The sequence below is a fragment of the Dermacentor variabilis genome, chromosome 2 (genome assembly GCF_050947875.1).
Source record: "Dermacentor variabilis isolate Ectoservices chromosome 2, ASM5094787v1, whole genome shotgun sequence".
NCBI lineage: Eukaryota > Metazoa > Arthropoda > Arachnida > Ixodida > Ixodidae > Dermacentor > Dermacentor variabilis.
Window position 1 is genome coordinate 100,846,498 of NC_134569.1, and position 18,953 is coordinate 100,865,450.

Consider the following 18,953-nt stretch of genomic DNA (forward strand, 5'->3'; position numbering starts at 1 on the left):
TCCTCGCCGTGACGTCCCTTTCGCGAGTGACGTCATGGCGAGGACACCGCTCGCGCCGGCTCGCTCGACTGCCGCGCATGCTCGTTCCCTTCGTGCACGCTCTGGGTTTTGGGATCGCCATTCCTACTTGCCGAGTAATATTTTTGCTGCTTTCCGCTGTCACGCCTAAACTAGTTTCTTTTTCGGAACCACGTTAAACGTAAAAAAATTTGCGACTTGGGTATTTCAGGTTAGGCAAGTGATAATGTTTAACTGATTTTGTACTGCAGTGTTGCGCCGGGTCTATGAATAGATTCTGTGTAAGTTAATGTCTCTAATTTCTGCATGCGAAATTTTGTATCAAGCTTCGCTCAAAATATTTCTTTCCCTCATAACGTAGTTATGACAAGCTTTGCGTTTTACACGGAATAGCGATCTTAGTATTTCTTGTCAACATTATAAACCCTATGTTACTAGGCTGAAACGCCTTCGTCAAGTTTTTTTTATTGAAATGTGGGCACTGTAATATTGCGCAAAACGCAGAGTTGAGCACGCATCTTTCATTAAAAATTTGCAACTCCGTTAACCCTTCTCCAAAAGAGGCACCAAAATAGTGTTGTTCATGGCTGTAAAGACGATTGCGCGTCATATATAAGCTTCCCGAATACGATAACAGCAATCACCTGAAAGCAAGTGTTCGTGATGACGATCAAGAGGGAAAACATAACAAGAGACGGAATTTTTCATAAAAGCCTATATAGTGATATATAGAATGTATCGACAATAAGGCTCACCCCTCCCACAGCGGAAGCAAGCGACGGTCACTATGGTATTACGGCGAGGCACGCATTCGCGAAACCCATTCACTCACTACAACTTCGATTTGAAACCATCAAGCAGTTCGGTACAGCTTCAACTGCTACGTCTAAACTATATTCGCAGCACTACAGCGCAGTTTAGGCTGCGTTAATGTATAAGAAGGAATATCTATATACCTTAATTCTGCATCACCATACCTCGAAGCTCCATGTATTATTAATCATACAAACTCAGAAATATTTGATTTGTCAATCCATTAAACAAGGCCTCGTATGCACGCCTCATGAAGAAGGCGCCCCAAGTCTCTCATAAATTCGCTTGATTTTTCACCTCCTCCGGTCAACGACGATACCATCAACGGTCCCACACTACTAATTAAAGTAGCTTCGGCTTCTTGCTGGGGCACATTGCGCCCAAATAGTTTGACCATATTTGTAAATTTAAACTTGTAAGTTTCTGAACTGAGTATAGCAATTTCAGCAAATCCACGACCCTTGGTGCTAATAAAGGTACAGTTAATTAAAATATAGTTTATTAATGCATTCGAACCCGCAGCCTTTGGTGTTAAATCAGGTATAGTTAGTTAAGGCACAGATGATAGAGTCAGTCAAGGCAGCTGACCCTGCGATCGCTCATAGGGGTGGATCGCGCGGCCTTTGGTGTTAATTCATCATCATCATCATCATCATCATCATCATCATCATCATCATCCTGGTTACGCCCACTGCAGGGCAAAGGCCTCTCCCATACTTCTCCAACTACCCCGTTGATGTACTAATTGTGGCCATGTTCTCCCTGCAAACTTCTTAATCTCATCCGCCCACCTAACTTTCTGCCGCCCTCTGCTACGCTTCCCTTGTAATCCATTCCGTAACTCTTAAGGACCATCAGCCTGTGTTTTGTAAGGATGTCTTATATATTGTGTAAAAAATATTGAATGTGTGTTCTATTATGTAATGCTCTTTCTTGATTTTTGTAGCCTGTGGTGCCGCCTGTCATCCGGGTGGCGTGGCCTCGTCAGGCAAAGTATGCCTTTTGCCACGTCACCCTGGACAACCTTTTCGTTGTCTTAAATAAATTCTGAATATATGAATGAATGAATTATTTTCCCTCCTGATTACGTGTCCTGCCCATGCCCATTTATTTTCTTGATTTCAACTAAGATATCATTAACTCGCGTTTGTTCCCTCACCCAATCTGTCCTTTTCTTATCCCTTAACGTTACACCTATCATTCTTCTTTCCATAGCTCGTTGCGTCGTACCCAATTTAAGTATAACCCTTTTCGTAAGCCTCCAGGTTTCTGCCCCGTACGCAAGTACTGGTAAGACACAGGTGTTATAACTTTTCTCTTGAGGGATAATGGCAATCTGCTGTTCGTGATCTGAGAACGCCTGACAAACGCACCCCAGCCCATTATTATTCTTCTGATTATTTCAGTCTCATGATCCCGATCCGCAGTCACTACCTGTCCTAGGTGTTAATTCTAGCGAAGTTAATATGAAATGCCCTCGAACTACTGACCTTTGTTGGGAGTCAAGTTTTCGACCTTCCGTTGTGGCATAATGTCTAAGCATCACATGGTGGTCACAATGCTTTCGCATTCATCCATGTAGACATACATTCACTTCTACGAAAAGTCAGAGACTCAATGACTTTTTGGAGCACCCATGGTCATGCGAACGCCGACATCTACGCCGGACTTTCTGCCTCATAAGTCGTATAATGATTTCGCATGAAAAAAGAAGAAGAAAGAGTGCCAAACCCCAAATCAGAGTCAGCCAACCACGCCGGAATATCAGAGTAGCCCAAGACAGGCAACAAGTCATTTAAACGCTGCACTTTCAAAAACTCTCACTTCATCATCTTGCAGATGCGTTTCACATCGTCGAAGGATAATTGTACGCAGGCGAACAGCAGGATTACTAATGAGGCACTGATGAGTTGTCACAAATACACGACATCATACAACGGGGAGCAACACACTCTTCAGACACACGATAAGAACGACGTCCTTGTTTGCAAGGCTTATATTTCAGCCAACGTCCGCAACCAATGTGTTTTTGTCAGAGACATGGAACTTAACGAGAGCCTCACGTGTGCTATTATAAGCCTAATCAGAAAAATTAAATGGTGTCACGATGTGGTAGTTTATAATGCAACTGGTAATGTAAAGCAATTGGCCAGTGTCGATATTTTAACGCCAGAATGTCACAACGCTGTAGAGTAATTACCCTTCACCAGTTCTCGTTTGTCCCGTAGAAGCATCACCTTGAGAGCTTCCTGTGGCTGCAGGTAGCCACTGCGTATGGGAGAACGTTCAACAGTCTGGTGAACCAGATTTACAGTCGAAGGTGGTGCTATGTAGTGAACCGTGGGGAATCCAGTTCCGTTGAAGCCGCAGACAAAGCTTAAAGTGTAGGCACCCATGTTGTCCATCACGAGCCACTCGTCGACATTCACGTCGAAGAACAGCTTCACACCATCGATGCGGTCAAGGGGATTGCACGTACCACCCCACAGTGTGGTCAACACATCCATGGGCCTTTCCCGTGGCTCCTGCAGTGCCAAATACAAAAAAGGACAGCAGGATCGGCAGTAACAAATTTGGTTGAAACACGATAGGGTTATCTCAACTACGATACACCATTTTAGCAAAACTTTTAGGATGACCTTTACGCAGGCAACTGGGTGTAAGGTAGACGTAGAACTTTGTATAGGTCATGAGGCGTTGTAAGAGGCTAATTTATATCACTCAGTGCAGCTAACTGCATCTAATTTGTTCAGCTCACCAGAACCGACGAAATAGCAAGTTTGGTTATTATCAGGATGAAACATACTCCCAGATTATTTATTTGTTTAACTTCAAAATTTTCTCAAGTCAGCCGACAAATTAGAAAATTTCCGGTTGCTTTGGAGGGCACCGAAGAAATTTAGGGTGGTGTCTGTCATGACACACGGCTGTTTAACGCTAGACCTACCTCTAAAGGCATTATCTTCACGTCAGAGAAGTCGTACATATAGCGGGAAATGCAGTTGTCCTTGCTCTCATTTAGAAAGACGTCCTGGTGCCGACGGAAAACTCCTGGTTAGAATATAACAAGAACATAGGGCAACGGGTTTTAGTTGGACGAAAAATCACGATCAAGAATTTAGAAAAAAAGAACGACAGCAGTGGAACATTCTAGGTTTCTTGTTATGTGGCTGTGCAACCTGCGAAATCAGATGTACACTGCATTATTAGAGCACGCACACGAGACGCTCAGTTTCATACTGTTGACTAGGTTGTACGAAAAAATAACTTTCGTTGGAAACGACTTGAAACTACTGCTCGCGATTAATTTGCACCAAATTTCTTATGGCGATGTCATGCAACTGCATAAACAACGGTTGCTGCAGTTGTGCAACATACTAGGTGAGCAAAAATTTTAGCATCTTCACACCGTTAGCCCTCTGTCGAGCTTTCCTAAATACGGTAATGCTTTGCAGAGGATGAGCAAAACAGCGAGCTAAATCTGCTAATGCCATATCCAGCTACACGTGTTTTAAGGAGACTATTAGAATCGATTGTGCTAGAATTCTGTGACAGGTGAAGGGAAAACTCCAGAATGTACAGCCACAACGTCCGCTCGTGAGTGAAACTAAGACACCCATTTTCTGTAAATACGAATTCCTTTCAGTAAATACGAATACCAGCTTGGCGTGAACGTGGCAGCCACAATGCATGAACTAGATGTCGCTGCAGCATTTAGGATACTTCTCGTGTTCGAGCTGTCATATTATCATGATTACATCACGTTTTTTGAGCCCAAGGGGCAGTGCCGTCATCTCGTGAGACTGTATTCAATAACATTGAGGAAGAATTGCTGCCGCGTTGCACCGCTGTCCGCGTCCTCCATTTAAAGAAAATGCACTGATTTTCTGCAAGCATCGAAGCGTGCGTGCGAGACAGTCCTGTGATAGTGCTTCACAAAATAAATTTAGGATGAAGACTGGGCTTCTTAACACACTTTCTGGTTGAAAACGCTGGGACTACTGTTAACAGGGAGTAATATTGCCGATATTTGGTCTATACTTTTATACACTCACGGTATTTAATATTTTACGGTGCATATTTCATGCGCCTTCGCAATATTACGAGCTGTCAGACTGAGCAGCATATATGCTTCGAGCGTAGCGATGCGACGACCATTGTGGAGCTGATTTTGCTGTGTGATACAGCACGGGAAAAGTTGGCAGGCGTTGTCTGGACTCTTTATCTTAAATTGCGCCTTCGATTTTAAGAAATAAAATTTTGTCTAGTCCGCATTCATTGATCATGCGCACCCCACAAAATTTCAACTCTCAAACTTGTATAGTCCACGGAGCATACTTCGCGAAATGCGGTACGCTAAAGGCTGTTAACGGTTCTTATTGAACTCCAAATTTTGGCGAATTTTTTCTGGTTGCTCAACCGTGACATCATGTCAACATCATGTTGCTTGTGAAACTTTGAATTTAATTATGGCCTGTTTCATTGGGATTACAAGAGCAGCTCTTGATCTGGCGGTCGCAGTCGAGCCTTCCATAAAACAGACGTGTGGCCTCCGTACTACTGGTGCGAAAGGGAATATATTCACCAAATTCTGTTGTGATAGCTCAATAAAAGAAAAATATGGAGATCGAATGGTCATGTCAGAATTTATTTGAAGCGTAGCTTTCTTGAAGCGTTTAACGAAATACTACAACTTTGTCTCACCAACGAGCGGCGATCCTCTCAAAGAGATAGCACCTCCCATTTCTTTGCCAACACAGAGTAGCGTGCATGTGCCAATGTACCGCCTGCTTCTTGGCCAACCACTCCTCGTGAATGTGTGCCGTATATATATATATATATATATATATATATATATATATATATATATATATATATATATATATATATATATATATATATTCACTACGATAGTAAACGGTTTTCTTTGCGTCTATCCAACAAGTTCTTTGAGAACTTGTGCTTAATAAATTAAATAAAGAAACGATAAAGTAATGGAAATGAAAGTGGATGAAAAAGCAACTTGCCACAGGTTGATATATATATATATATATATAGAAACGAGAAGAAAAGGGGTTAACCGAACCCGATTTTTATTAGTCATATCAAGAGAAGCCAACAAACATTGACACCAAGGACAACATAGGGGAAATTACTTGTGCTTAATAAATGGAATGAAGAAACGATAAATTAATGGAAATTAATATGGATGAAAAAACAACTTGCCGCAGGTGGGAACCGAACCCACAACCTTCGCATTTAGCGTGCGATGCTCTACCAATTGAGCTACTTTCTTGGGTATTTATGTGTACTAGTAACCCTGGGAGTGTTAGCCAGCGCCAACACTGACAGACCTTGGCGGCGGATGTTCCACGTCCGCCGCCAAGGTCTGTGAGTGGTGGCTTCTCATGATATGACTATATATATAGATATATATATATATATATATATATATATATATATATATATATATATATATATATATATATATATATATATATATATATATATATATATATTACTGGGTATATGTAATATATATAGTGTCTAAGTCGCTCAAGAATCGTCACCCCAAATGAATGTGTTTATTGGATACTTGCATTTGCTTGCCTGACTTCGGAGCGTCTGCTTTTAGAGCAACCTTTATTTTTGTAGTGCTGTACTTTTTCTATAATATTTTACTCTCATTTAAGACGAAAAAATTGCCGCCGATTACGACACTTCCTCATGCAAAATTTGGGCGCAGCAATATACGTGTTTACATTTCGCGATATATTGGCTGGCGCGTACGATCTGTCTCGTGGGGCACGTTGCAAATGGAGCGAAGTGTGGCGCCACTGCCTCGCTAATTTGTAATTCGTGGGAGACAGCGCGTGGGTGACGCGTGGGCGCGATTTGCAGAAGCCGCCAAAAGGCTGTTTCATATGGCGCGATTTTCAGTCAGCGACACAGCGAATTCCGTCGCTCAGCGACCGCCGCGACGTCGCGGGCTCTCCGCGACTAGATTTCAACAAGTTGGTCGCGCCGTCGCAGCGATCGGCGCAATGTGGGAGGGGCAATGTGTGTTTCAACGCGGGTTGGCAGCTCTGTGGAGCAATGTCGCGCGGCAGTTCTAGCTATGTTTACGACGTACCCACCAGCGTTTGCGGCTTAGGAGCTTCATTTTTTTTCTTTCGCTTACACAATTCGTTTGAAAGGAGAAGCTGCACGCTATCCAGATCGGAAGAATGTCGCCGCTTCAACATAAGGCACGTACCCACTTGATCGCCGCCGTCGTCACCCGCTTCATCCCTACAAATCGTGCCAGCTGCTTATATAGATGCACACTCAACAGTAGTTTTTTCTTCTGCAAAAGGAAATACTCATCCAGGAAAAAAAGTTGCGGCTCTCATAATAACAACGAAACTAGAGTGTACTACACGGAACCACCTCACCGACGCCGCGCAAGACGCACGCTCATACTTGCGGTGTAGAGCAGCGCCTCACTCACCGTATCTGCAAGCTGCCGTGTCGCAACGCCTTTAAACGTTAAAAATGGTGTACCTATTCTATTATCGAATAAAAATAGGAAAATTCGTACATTTGACTAGTTTCCATGCAGTTTTTATTTAACGATGCAGGCATGGATACTTCGTGAGCACGAGGCAACCCTGCGCATCGCTGCGACGGATATCGCGCAGCCGTAAACGCATGTGAAAGCTGTGAGCGAAAATTGCTCTGCGACGTGCGCGGCAGAACGATTTTTTTCGCCCCAATCGCGCCATGTGAAACAGCCTACAGACGGAGCTCCCAGACGGCGCGCGTTACTCTGGCGTCGTCTGGGCTTTTCTTCTCACCCTTACGCCGCACCCTCCTCCTCCTGCGCTTTCTTCCTCGAATCTTTCTTTCCCCACGGTAATCCGCGTTCGCTTTTTCATCTTTCGCTGCGCTCTTTCGCTCGCTTACGCCGTCGCCGCCTACGCCGACGCTCGCCATGGGGACCATCAAGGCTGTAAGTTCACGACCAGGTGATGGGTAGTGAATGCTTGTTTGCCTCTGCCTTGTTGCTATTCTGGAGCTATGGATAAGATGGTTGCGCGATGACGACGACATTACAGCGATGATAACGGTCGTCACTCTAACAAAAAGGACGCACGGGCAGAAAGATGCTGCAACGCAGTTTAGAGCTTTTCATCCTTGAGGCAGAAAAATGAGCGATATGAAACGATCCGCTCTTTACTCGTCCTCATTGACAGGGTGGCCAGGAAAGTACTCGTAGGTTAAAGCAAATACGATGGCTTTATTTTCACCCAAAATGTTTGCGCCCGGTACACATGCGCATGATATGGCAGGCCATCGGTGCCGTTAAGCAGCAGCGATTGGATCTTGCAGAAGAGTGGAAAGCTGGGCTAGTTGGCACAGATTGATGGAAATGAACCGAGTAGAAACAAAGAACCACTTGTTCTGTTTAGATGCTCTGTGTGTCCGTTCGTGCTTCTGTATCATGATGGGATCCTGTTTTTGTGATGTGATTTTTCACGAGTTTAATATGTCCACGATACTACATCTTATCACGAGCTTGAAATGTAGTTTTCAGTGAGAAGTGTTTCGCGTGTATTCGCTACTTTCATCCTTCGTTCCAGTTGCAATTTGATGAGCAACGCAGCTCGCCCAATTCAGCCCACCCGGAGCTCTCACACTCACCGTCGATTATTACGTCATTGCGTCTCTTTCCAACGACCCTGACGACGAGGGAGTATGCAGATGTGCAGAAGAACTGGCCTGGCTCCGCAATGATCTGTACTCCGCTAGATTCCGGGAAGTGTTCATCAATTGTCCGCTGGACGCACTCGCAAGCCTGTGCCAGGAACAGGAACAGAGTCAACATGCAAGCCAGACCCATGTTTGTTGGTTTGTCGATTCCGTTGTTTATTACATGCGGTGTTAGCCTGGCAATCTGGGCCAGCAATTGCTCAGCCTGTTAATCTCTTTTGCTATTCACGGACCTGTTACCACATGTCTATGAGTGCAGTGTCCCATATGGAATCCTTTTGTTTACAAGTTGTAAAGTTTTCCGTTTGATACCGAAGCGCAGGCAGGACCAAATGAAGTGTTCCACGTCACCACTTTTTTGACATTCCGTAAATAACGGAAAGACACTTCGCCCAATTTTAAAACTCATGCTGTAGTGACATTCAGTCCTGCTCTTATTCTGTTTTATAGTGGCTTCCAAATGGTTAGTCCCCTTCACTGCACACCGATCACGTTGAGTGGACAAAGGTAACCGAAAGTAGCCGCGAATTACGTCTTTTGGGAAACTCCGGTTGATCGGGGCTCTGACTCTGTAACCTTCAGAGAACGCCATTGGCAATAGTGTCCGCCATTTCATTTCCAGGGATACAAACATGGGAATGTATCCACAGGAACGGTGTTCAAAGTACTAGATCAGAGAATTAGCTGATTAGAGAATGAGAGAATTAGCTCAACTTCCCTGCAAACAAAAATCATCTGCTCTTTGTGTGCACTGGCTGGATACCTTTAGAACTTCCCTTATTGAACACCGTCAGCAAGCTTATTATTCAATATAAAAACGGAGCTTCTTTGCCAAATAATGCACTAGCAAAAAAAGTTAAGCGGATGCTATAGTAGCTAAAAATTTGCCTAATTACTTCTACGTTATCCTTGTTATAAAAATGCGCACTATCCCATCGCCGTACATGAGCCACGAAATGCTGTGTGGCAGAATATATATTTAATAGTAATAACCTTCATAAACTTATGGTTGACGCGCAGTCCACCTGGAAAACCGCCTCCGAGGTCAAGTACTGTCATGGGTCTTCCGATATCTTTCGCTATGTCGAACACAATCCTGGCTCTCTCTATTGTGCGGCCAAATATCTCTGGGTTCTCATAGACAGATCCCACGTGGAACCTAGATGAAGAAAGCATAGTTTAGGGATCATAACAGTAAAAGGCCTGCATTTCTGGCTTCTTCATATTATTTCTCGCACAATAAAAGATGCGAATGAAACTTCCTTTTCATTGTGAATCAGGCCGCCAGTAAACTGAATATTTCATCTGCGGTTAAAGCATGTAGGTTTACCACAATTGTAGTGTTGGCGACCTAGACAGCATTCATCAGGGCGTAACTACCTGGTGAAAGTGGGGCTATATCTACGCCGCTCACCGGACTAGCATAGGTAAACTTTTAAATTGTAGCTAAATATCCCTGCTTGGTTTGATATAAAGAACAAGGAAGTTACAAAATTTTGTAGAGAAGAGAACATCCTATATAAAAAGTACGGCGTCCAGGGGTATTCAGGTCCGGCGATGCGTAAATGTAGCGCAAACCTGGGCGTTCATCTATTTCAGACATCGCAACTCTGAAGAACACAGAAACAAGAGTCGCTGTTCCAGGGCATAGCAACACCGTTAACTATATTAGTTTTTGGTGTTCTCACTTCATCTAGCTTAAGGTAACCACTGTATCAGATTTCATGGCGCCGATGCTCTGGAGTATTTATGCACAAAGCCAAATACTGCCATTGTTATTGCTGCCTTAGTGAACTGCAGTATTGCTTGTTTTGCTATCGCGCTATTTATATACCTGATTACTACCGCGATTTGATTTGCAAGGTGACTGAGGCATTTAGCAATTTTAAGCTAATTAAACTATATTGTTACAGCTTTCCTTGCATTGTAATCCCACTTACGGATTACTTACTGCAGCAACAAGCAACAAAAAAAGCGTACCTGGCACATGCGACGACTAGCACAAAGTGTTTTGCGCATGGGGTAAGAATTACCTAGGGTTAAAAGTGTTCCCGTAAGTGGTAGTAGGGTGAAGGAATTTAAACTGCCGACTTATAACAGCGAACAAAACATGACGTGTCATTTTCTCATCGAAAACCTACAGGGCGACACTTGGTCAGTTGTCCCAGAAATTTTACCAGTAGTTGTACTTGCACACTGGATAAAAGCTGTGTGCAGGCCAGCCTAGCATTTAGGTATTTCTGTAAAAGGAAACACGTAATTATGAAATATAAGAACAACAAGTTTCAGTTTCTAGAATTTGGTTTTGAATCTACCTTCCTGTTTGGCACTTTCAATAATAAAAAAGTTGGTAGCTTTACTACGTAGTACTCAAGCTTGCTATTGCTTTTATAATAGGTCTCAAAACAAACAAGTTCATGGGGAAAGTGATTGCTGAAGGAAACGAAACATCCACGAAACGTGCGCAATACTCACGTGACTCCAACTACATTGCAATTAAACTCGATGGCTGCCTTCAAAATATGTCTTGCATCATCCACGTTACAGCCGAATTTGTTGTTAAACGGTATTAAGCAACCCTTGTCGTAGGCTTTTATTCGAAGAAGCAACCTGCAAACAATTAACAGTTGCCATTGAACACATTCTTTTAACCCTGATTCCTGTAGGTTGTGGAAAAACTCCCATTGAGAAATTACAGCAGTTGGTTCGACTTGCTTACTGGAAATATGTCGTTTTGCTTCGGAGCATAGACTGCATATTCTTCAGTTGAGATTTGTTATCATTAAAAACGACGCAATTTTCGCAACACCCCTCGAGATTGCAGCAAAAGGCCTTAGTCCTGCAGTTAACAGAAAGAGAATAATGACGATGAGAAGAAGCAGCAAGTTCATGTTGAAGGACTCCAAATCGGTCAATCCTGCCTTTTTATATATTGTATATTATATAGTATATTAAATTACATATAATATAATATATATTATGTTATATATATAAGGTAATCTTAGGCAGTCGTAGCAATGAAGCAGTAGCACTTAGTTTAGCAAATTAGTAAATGACACAAATTTCAGCATAGCCAATCTGATGATGACTAGCTGCCCCGGTTAATGCAATTACCATTCAAGCAATGTAGCGACACACCTTGTTGTCACCACCGACGCCATCATATACGAACCGTGTGCACGACGACCCGGCTCCTCTCTCGTGCCTCCCCAGTGGACACGCTGTGCCATCTAGTGGCCGTGCTTTCGTCCACTGATTTTTTTTCTGGGACTCCAAGAGTGCATAGGCACGGTGTACTTTCAGAAGAGCTCAAAAAGTTATTAACTCCAACCAATAATGAATTTGAAACCCAACGTTTCGGGACCAGCTTGGCCCCTTCTTCAGGGGTGACTAAAACGTGGGCCACCAGCAGCCTACGGTGGCCTACGGTCTACGGCCTACGGGACCGAGCTGGTCCCGAAACGTTGGGTTTCAAACAAATTATTTGTTGGAGTTAATAATTTTTCAACTCTTGTTCCCAACCAGACGGACTTCCGTCGAAGATGTTTTCATTCAAATTCAGCAGAGCTCGTCTCCCGCGCTGCCCTGTTTGAAAGGGATCTTGAGGCGTGCGAGCAAAGTCGATCGCATCTTGCTGCGTGACCTCCAAGACTGGTGACGCGCCGGTGCGTGCTAACACTGATAATTAATCCATCGCTCCTTGCGGGCCTTCGTGGCGCCAGTGTGGTTCCGGTTCTTGTACTTTGCCCAATTGAGCCAGAGCGCTTACAGATTCGCGAAAGTAACAACTTATTGGCCTCACGTCCAGATATGTGAGACGATCGGCCATTATTGACTGGCAAATACTATGTAGGGCCAGAAGCGTTTAAATTCAAATGACATACCTTCGTCTTTATGGATCGGTAAAAATCTAAAGCCGTACCTATGTACGTTAGAAGAGTTGATGTGCACGCCGGAGTTTTGATTTTTCTCCCTCCTCAGCATTCGCTGGGCCGGTATGACTGCACAATCTACTTCTGTGTGAATGGAGTGAAGGCAATAAAGAAAGCGAAAAGAAAAAGCATTCTTCGAACAGCGCTTAAGCGCCATACTGCTTTGCTTGAAAACGCGTGTGATGCGTGGTGGATTTCTACCAAAAGAAACATCAAAAGAAATATTTCTCTGAAGAGCGGCGTAAACAGCGTAGGTAGACTGAACTGACTGAAGCAGATCGAGAATGCTTTCTTTTGCGAGAGAGAAAGAGACAGATCTTATTGTTAGCAAAGAGAGAATGTTATTCGCAATGCAAGAAGTATTGCTCTTATGTGCTTTAGTTATTACAAAAGAAAAAAGTGAATGAATAAGCCCATACCTGGCCTTCTTGTCTTTGACCTTGTGCAATTCCTCGATGCAATCAAAAGTCATTAGTGTGACACCCTGCTCTTCAGCGAACTTCATGTGAGATGTGCTTTTCATAGTGTGAGCATAGATGATTCGATCGGGATGAACACCCAGTTTCAAAATTGTCTTCATTTCATTCTGAGTAGAGAAATAGCATCACTGGTGAACAATAAATATCTGGACAGTACAATGGAGAGCAATACGGCAGAAACAGTGTGGTGTACTTAGCAATAAGCAATGCAAAAAAGTCGCTGACCATTACGATACTTCTTAATGCGAAATTTGAGCGCAGCTCTATACGTGTTTTCATTTCAGCTGGCGCGGACAACCTGTCTCGTGCGGCACGTTACGAACGGAGCGAAGCGCGACGCGACTGTCTCGCAATTTGGGAGATCACTACATGGAGGGCCTGGGAGCGATTCACAACGGCCGCTGCAGACAGACTTCCGCTCATGCAGTGCGTTGTTTCCATACATCGTATCGTGCGACGCGCTGGCCGCATGCCATCGGGGAACACACGGCGGCGCTAAAAACGGCGCGCGCCTCTGGCGCCATCTCGTATCGGTCGTTGCATGTCTTGTGCGGCACTATGTTTTTCATCTCATGCTGCACTCCGCGTTTGCTCTCATCTTTCGCTATGCTCGTTCACTCAGTCGTTACGTCGAGGAACAACGCCGAAGCTCGTCGCACGAACAGGCGCTTAAGAGCTGCGCACTATAACTAAACGAATAAATATTTGCATATGTTATTTAAGTACAGGCCATATAGAACGAAGTACTGACGAACTCTGAGCCAACCCGAATGCAAGAGTTGCTAAGTATGAGATCTTAATTACAAAAATGTATTGTGGCATCTGAGGGCATCGCACATCACTTCGAAGTCATTTTGGAAATTTACAGTGTATTGTTCCATTTCAAGCGATGTGCATTTTCTTCCAAGCAAGGAAGACGCCATAGCGGCAGCATAAGATAAACATTGTTTGTCGAATAAGTGGCAGAAAAATTGGCCTCAATTTCAGTACTCTATTCTGCTACATTTGGTCAAAATAAAGGGAAGGGGAGATAAGGACGATTATGCGTAACATGTCAAATTCGCCTGACGGTGACATCTATCTTAATAATTCGTGCAAATCACAGTACCAACTGTATAACGATCACCGAGGCCTCGTCCGTTAAGGCTTTAATTTTGATGCCTGGTTTCATCGGGTAGAAAATTTTCAAACTTCCAATTTAAGCTTAAAGTACGATTAAATGAGAGACGGTCACTAGCCTTGTTGTTATTCCCTTCGATACTGGACAAACCATCTTATTAGACTCCTGCTGATTGCTCAGTCTAGGCAAGAATCACGTTCACTTTATTGTCACTCCGGAACACTACGCGATGCAAAGGCTATAACTACTCGTTACTTTACTGCGCTGTGCTGCGCGCTGTGCTTGCTTGAAACGTTTACCCGTTATTCTGTATATGTCAATCACTTGGCCGGGGCGATATGACTAAAAAGGGAATCGGGGAAATTTTGGTCAATAAACTTCAAGTTTCTGCGTATCCCGCCAGCACAAATAATCACTTGACAGATCTCCACCTAATCATCTCCACCTTCTATCATATATCAGAAGATGTCGCATTTATTTTCGGGTGCCGCGCGCATGTATAAATCTCTTTTATGTGTGTTCGTTCTTACCGTGTTTGAGCAATCAAAATTCACTCCGAAGGAAGCTAGCACAGCAATAATAACGGGATCTCCGCATGTTTTGATGGCTGGAAAAAATAATTAACATTAGTGATGAAACCAAATCCTGAGCTTCTTTGAACAGCTAGCACACAATTTCTGGAGATGAACAAAAGCTTTGTAGATGGTGGACAAGTGCCAGTTTTCACTGCATTGATGTTGTACAGAACGAACACTGATCAGAGAAAATCGTGCAATGTACCGTAGAAAGGCGTCACGCGTGGCAGGTACTTGCGCCAGAGTTCCACTTTCCGTGCGATGTCTCTGACGTCGCAAACAAAAAATGCGTCGTCTTCTTTCTGCGAGAAATGAAACTTTTGGTAAGATGTACTCGCTTCTTGATCTAAAACATAGTGGACGGTACAAGAAGAAATAAAACGTAGGCCTACATAAATGACCACTAGAATTTCATATTCTTTGCTTAGCCTTGTGGGGCTAAGCGACAACTATTTTCTATATGCCAATACACGAAATACATGAATGCGAAAAATAAACAACCTTGGGACAGCTTGACAAAGTCCAATGTCCTACCACTGTGCACAAACATAGGGAGGCACTGCTGGCCCATGACACATCACACGTCACTACACATTCAATGCTCGTTGTGCAATTGGTGAATCTTGCACTGCAGCTTACTTCTTGAGATCTCAGTCTCGGTCCTGCTGCCAACGTAGGGGTAAGCAGCTATCATATGCTTTCTCGGAAGAGTCACATAAACAAAAATCGCTGAGAAATCACCAACAACTGCCTACATACTTCGCCGATAAGAGTAATTGTGGTGTGTCACACTTGGGGTTGACAATATGAAAGAGCGTAGAAAATAGGACAAACGACATGGGTACGGGCGATGAAATACCAACCGGGTATTTACTTAGGAAGACCGGAACCCAATTCACAAAGCGTATTTTTTTTTTCGTAAATGCTCTTTGAGTCCTTGGACATCTCCGCTATAAAAATATGTTCAGCGTCCGGATTGTACGGAATTGGCACTTAGGAACAATTCTAGCGTAAGTTGTTTTCGTGAATGTCGGCCATGAAGTATATCAGCTATGCAAACTAAATGTAGCGAAGAACTTTAAAAAATAACAGAGGGCGTTCCGCCAAAGGCGCTGCTGTATGTTCATGGACGTTGTGCATACGAGTACTTTTGAGTACTTATTCATTGCGCACAAATAATTACTTTGTTAATATTCATTAGCTATCGTTTCACGAGCCTTTTCATACGACCGCAAGGCGCCTGAGCGTCCTCCCCCTCTTCGGCGATTTCACCCGCTTCGCGACCAGTGGACATGCCGCCGCTTTCACTTTGACCATCGGCGCTACTGAGAGCGCTATGCCGGCTCATGCACTACGCTGCGTGCGGTTGCTCTAGCCAGTGTGTTTACCGGTTAGCAAGACAATAAAAAATTTTATATCGGCCATTCCCTGCTGTTATCAGATAATGATAAAACTGAAATATAGGAATTGGTGCCCGAGGAGCATTGGGACATGTTTTTACAGAAACGGAGCCACACACAATTTTGCGGATAGGAACATTGGGTATCTTGAACACGAAATATGCAGATAACATTACCAAGCTTTAAAAAAAATTGCCCGCCTTCTTGTTGTCATTGATGATCGTGTAACGTAGTTAGAGAAATTGCGTCGTTTTTAGATGGTGACATTGTGCGAATGGGCCAACACGCCGACAAAGCAGCTCCTGGCCGGCATTTCGAGAGTAGTCTGTGCAATAACGTGGTTTCTAATAGGCTTGATGGCACGTGGCAAGGCATGACAATAAAGCGGTGCTTGCAAACGACAAATAAGTTTCACGAGACAGCGCTCTTCCTGTGCGCAAACAATATTCAATTAGTATTCACATAGAAGCTCAGTGGCAGCCTGCTCCAGTGTACGGTGGTGTCACTGTATATGCGCCCTTACGCACAGAGGGCAAGCCAACCACCCGCACGAGAGCAGTTGTGGCGGGCTTTGTGCGGCTTCACTCTGCATTATGTTGCGGATGAAGGCTCCTTTGGAACGCTGTCCTCTGTGTCCATGCCTAACACTTTGCTTCGTCGTGGGCGGATAATCCCACACCTGCTTCAAGTTGGGTTCTTTGCTTACTTCCTGTACTCAGCCCAATGAGCGGAACGGGAAGAGCACCTCTGCTACTTTATTCATGTCGAATATGCGCGCTAATAAGCGTGCACGCCAGCAAACAAACTCATCGAGTCATGCACCGAATACCACCAGATGACCTCCCCACAAATGCTCATGTGCAGTTATTCTCCAGCAGTATTCTAGCAGACCATTTTCTTGCGCGCTACCAGGAGGCGCCACTTCCAATTACATATGCTCATTACCTTACTTCATGGATAAGGCGCAAATACGAAATTTGTCAAAGAGGTCGCGAAACGACCTTTATAACAGCTTTTAAAGCAAAGCATGTCTTCTGTACTCTTTCTTTTCGACGAAGTAAGAAAGTCCATGAAATCAAATAGAAAAATGCATGACAACGCGTTCATGCGCAATTATTCTAGCGTTCGCAAACGTAAATCTAGTAACCTATAGTATGCTGTGAATCTTACTGATCTCGAAGATATTGATTCGCTTCTGAAAGAAATGCGGGCTGGAGGCTGCTGCAGCGTCAGGGAATGAGCGTGGTCGCCCTTTATGAGTGCGATAAGCTATAGGCCCATATTTCACAAGTGTTGTGTTTGAGACAACCTTCAATCGCTGGCGCGCTAACGGGCACGCGATGTTATTCAGATTTCATGGAGATAGCAATCATATGGCCACTCCAGGTGCTTTTGTGCCGTCGCCGAAATGGCCGTAATGTTGCATATAAAGTCCAAGGGCGATAACACTGTGATCGCGCGCCGTACGCTCTATGTGCGAGTGAAAGCATGCGAGCGAAAGCTATGCTGGCTCAATCTCGCGCGCGCAATATTGTCAACTATCGGGCATATGCGATCTAGCTTATGTGTCGCAGAAAAACAAACATCGACGCCGTACTTTGAACCGACGTTTTTAATGCCATGCTCCAACTTGTGTACATACGGCACTACTGCGTTTTTACTTTTTTCCTCTACTTTTAACACCTTTGTCATTTATGGTCTTGACGCCATGAACCATTCTCTCACACGCAGATGAAATAATCACTGACCTTTTCAGAAAAAGCAGCCTTGGACATTAAAACACGACTCCTTCAGTGGAACATTTAGGATGGTCTTCGCTATAGCTATCTTTACAACCATAGAATGACTGGATGTATTGTTCAAAATGGGAATAATAGACCTGGGTCAAATTTCCAGCACACATGATTTTTACCAGTGGTTAACCTCACGTCTAGAAACTGCATTTGATGATCTTAAAGGCCAACTGCAACGAAATTTGAGACCGCGTAAGAAGCCCACTGCCAGATAATTTAGACATGCAGTAGCCTCGAAAATGTTACGCTTGAAATACAAGTCAATCTGATGTAATAGTTCTGCGGAAACCCGCAAGGTGGAGAGAAGTAATTAATAGAGCTTTAGAATAGCGCTTTGCGTTTGCGGATAGCTTCTTGCGCTGACAACGCCACTACGGCGTCAAATAAAAGCTATTAGAAATAATTAAATAAAATATACAATTTTATGACAGGAATAATAATTTTGACTTCCGTGTATTCGCATTTAATTACAATTTAGAGGTTATTCTGTAAGCGGCATAAAACTAGTTGCCCTTAGTTTTAAGCAAACCAACTTTACGTGCATTCACCAGCCAAGCTTAGTCGTGTTAGGCTTACGAGCCATAAAATCCACAATCGAATTCGGAATCAGCGGTGTCTGATGAATCAATCTACATAACACACGCTAGTTGACAGAAAGTCACTTCTCCTGAGAAAGTCACTTCTACCAGCTTACGAACCTCACGCGTTACCACGAATCGAACCTACTTTGGTGCTAGGTTAGAGCCGTCGCTTCGATGGGTGCCGCCGTGTTTGCTGACGCAAGACTTTTGGGTCCGCTATTTGGGCTGCCACTAAATTGGTGAAATAGCGTTCCCAACGCAAAACCCAAACGCAGTTTACGTCTCGCGCATGCGCAGTGGCTTCGACGCTATTTCTTTGGGGCCCCAAAACGTTTGGGGCCCCTATTCTAAAACTCTATAATAAGGGGAAATGAGACGTCCACCCTAACGTATCTAACTGCTACAAAGGAAACCCATACGGTTTCCTCGAAAGAAAAACCGCGCATTTGAACAAGAAATTCGTCCTAGTCAAGGACTCGAACCCGGGACC

The 18,953-nt window shown here is 43.9% G+C and overlaps 1 protein-coding gene across 1 annotated transcript in view; it reads right to left on the bottom strand.

Moving 5' to 3' along the window:
* Positions 1 to 3,008: 3,008 nt before the first annotated feature.
* LOC142570381 (ornithine decarboxylase-like) overlaps positions 3,009 to 18,953 on the bottom strand; it is a 52,201-nt gene continuing 36,256 nt past the window's right edge. Inside the window, exons 4-11 of the mRNA XM_075678769.1 lie at positions 14,895 to 14,991; positions 14,645 to 14,721; positions 12,935 to 13,101; positions 11,059 to 11,193; positions 9,577 to 9,742; positions 8,515 to 8,668; positions 3,779 to 3,882; positions 3,009 to 3,356 (exon numbers count right to left, since the gene is read on the bottom strand). Of these exons, the coding sequence (XP_075534884.1) occupies positions 3,009 to 3,356; positions 3,779 to 3,882; positions 8,515 to 8,668; positions 9,577 to 9,742; positions 11,059 to 11,193; positions 12,935 to 13,101; positions 14,645 to 14,721; positions 14,895 to 14,991 (1,248 nt within the window). The remainder of the gene's footprint in view (positions 3,357 to 3,778; positions 3,883 to 8,514; positions 8,669 to 9,576; positions 9,743 to 11,058; positions 11,194 to 12,934; positions 13,102 to 14,644; positions 14,722 to 14,894; positions 14,992 to 18,953) is intronic.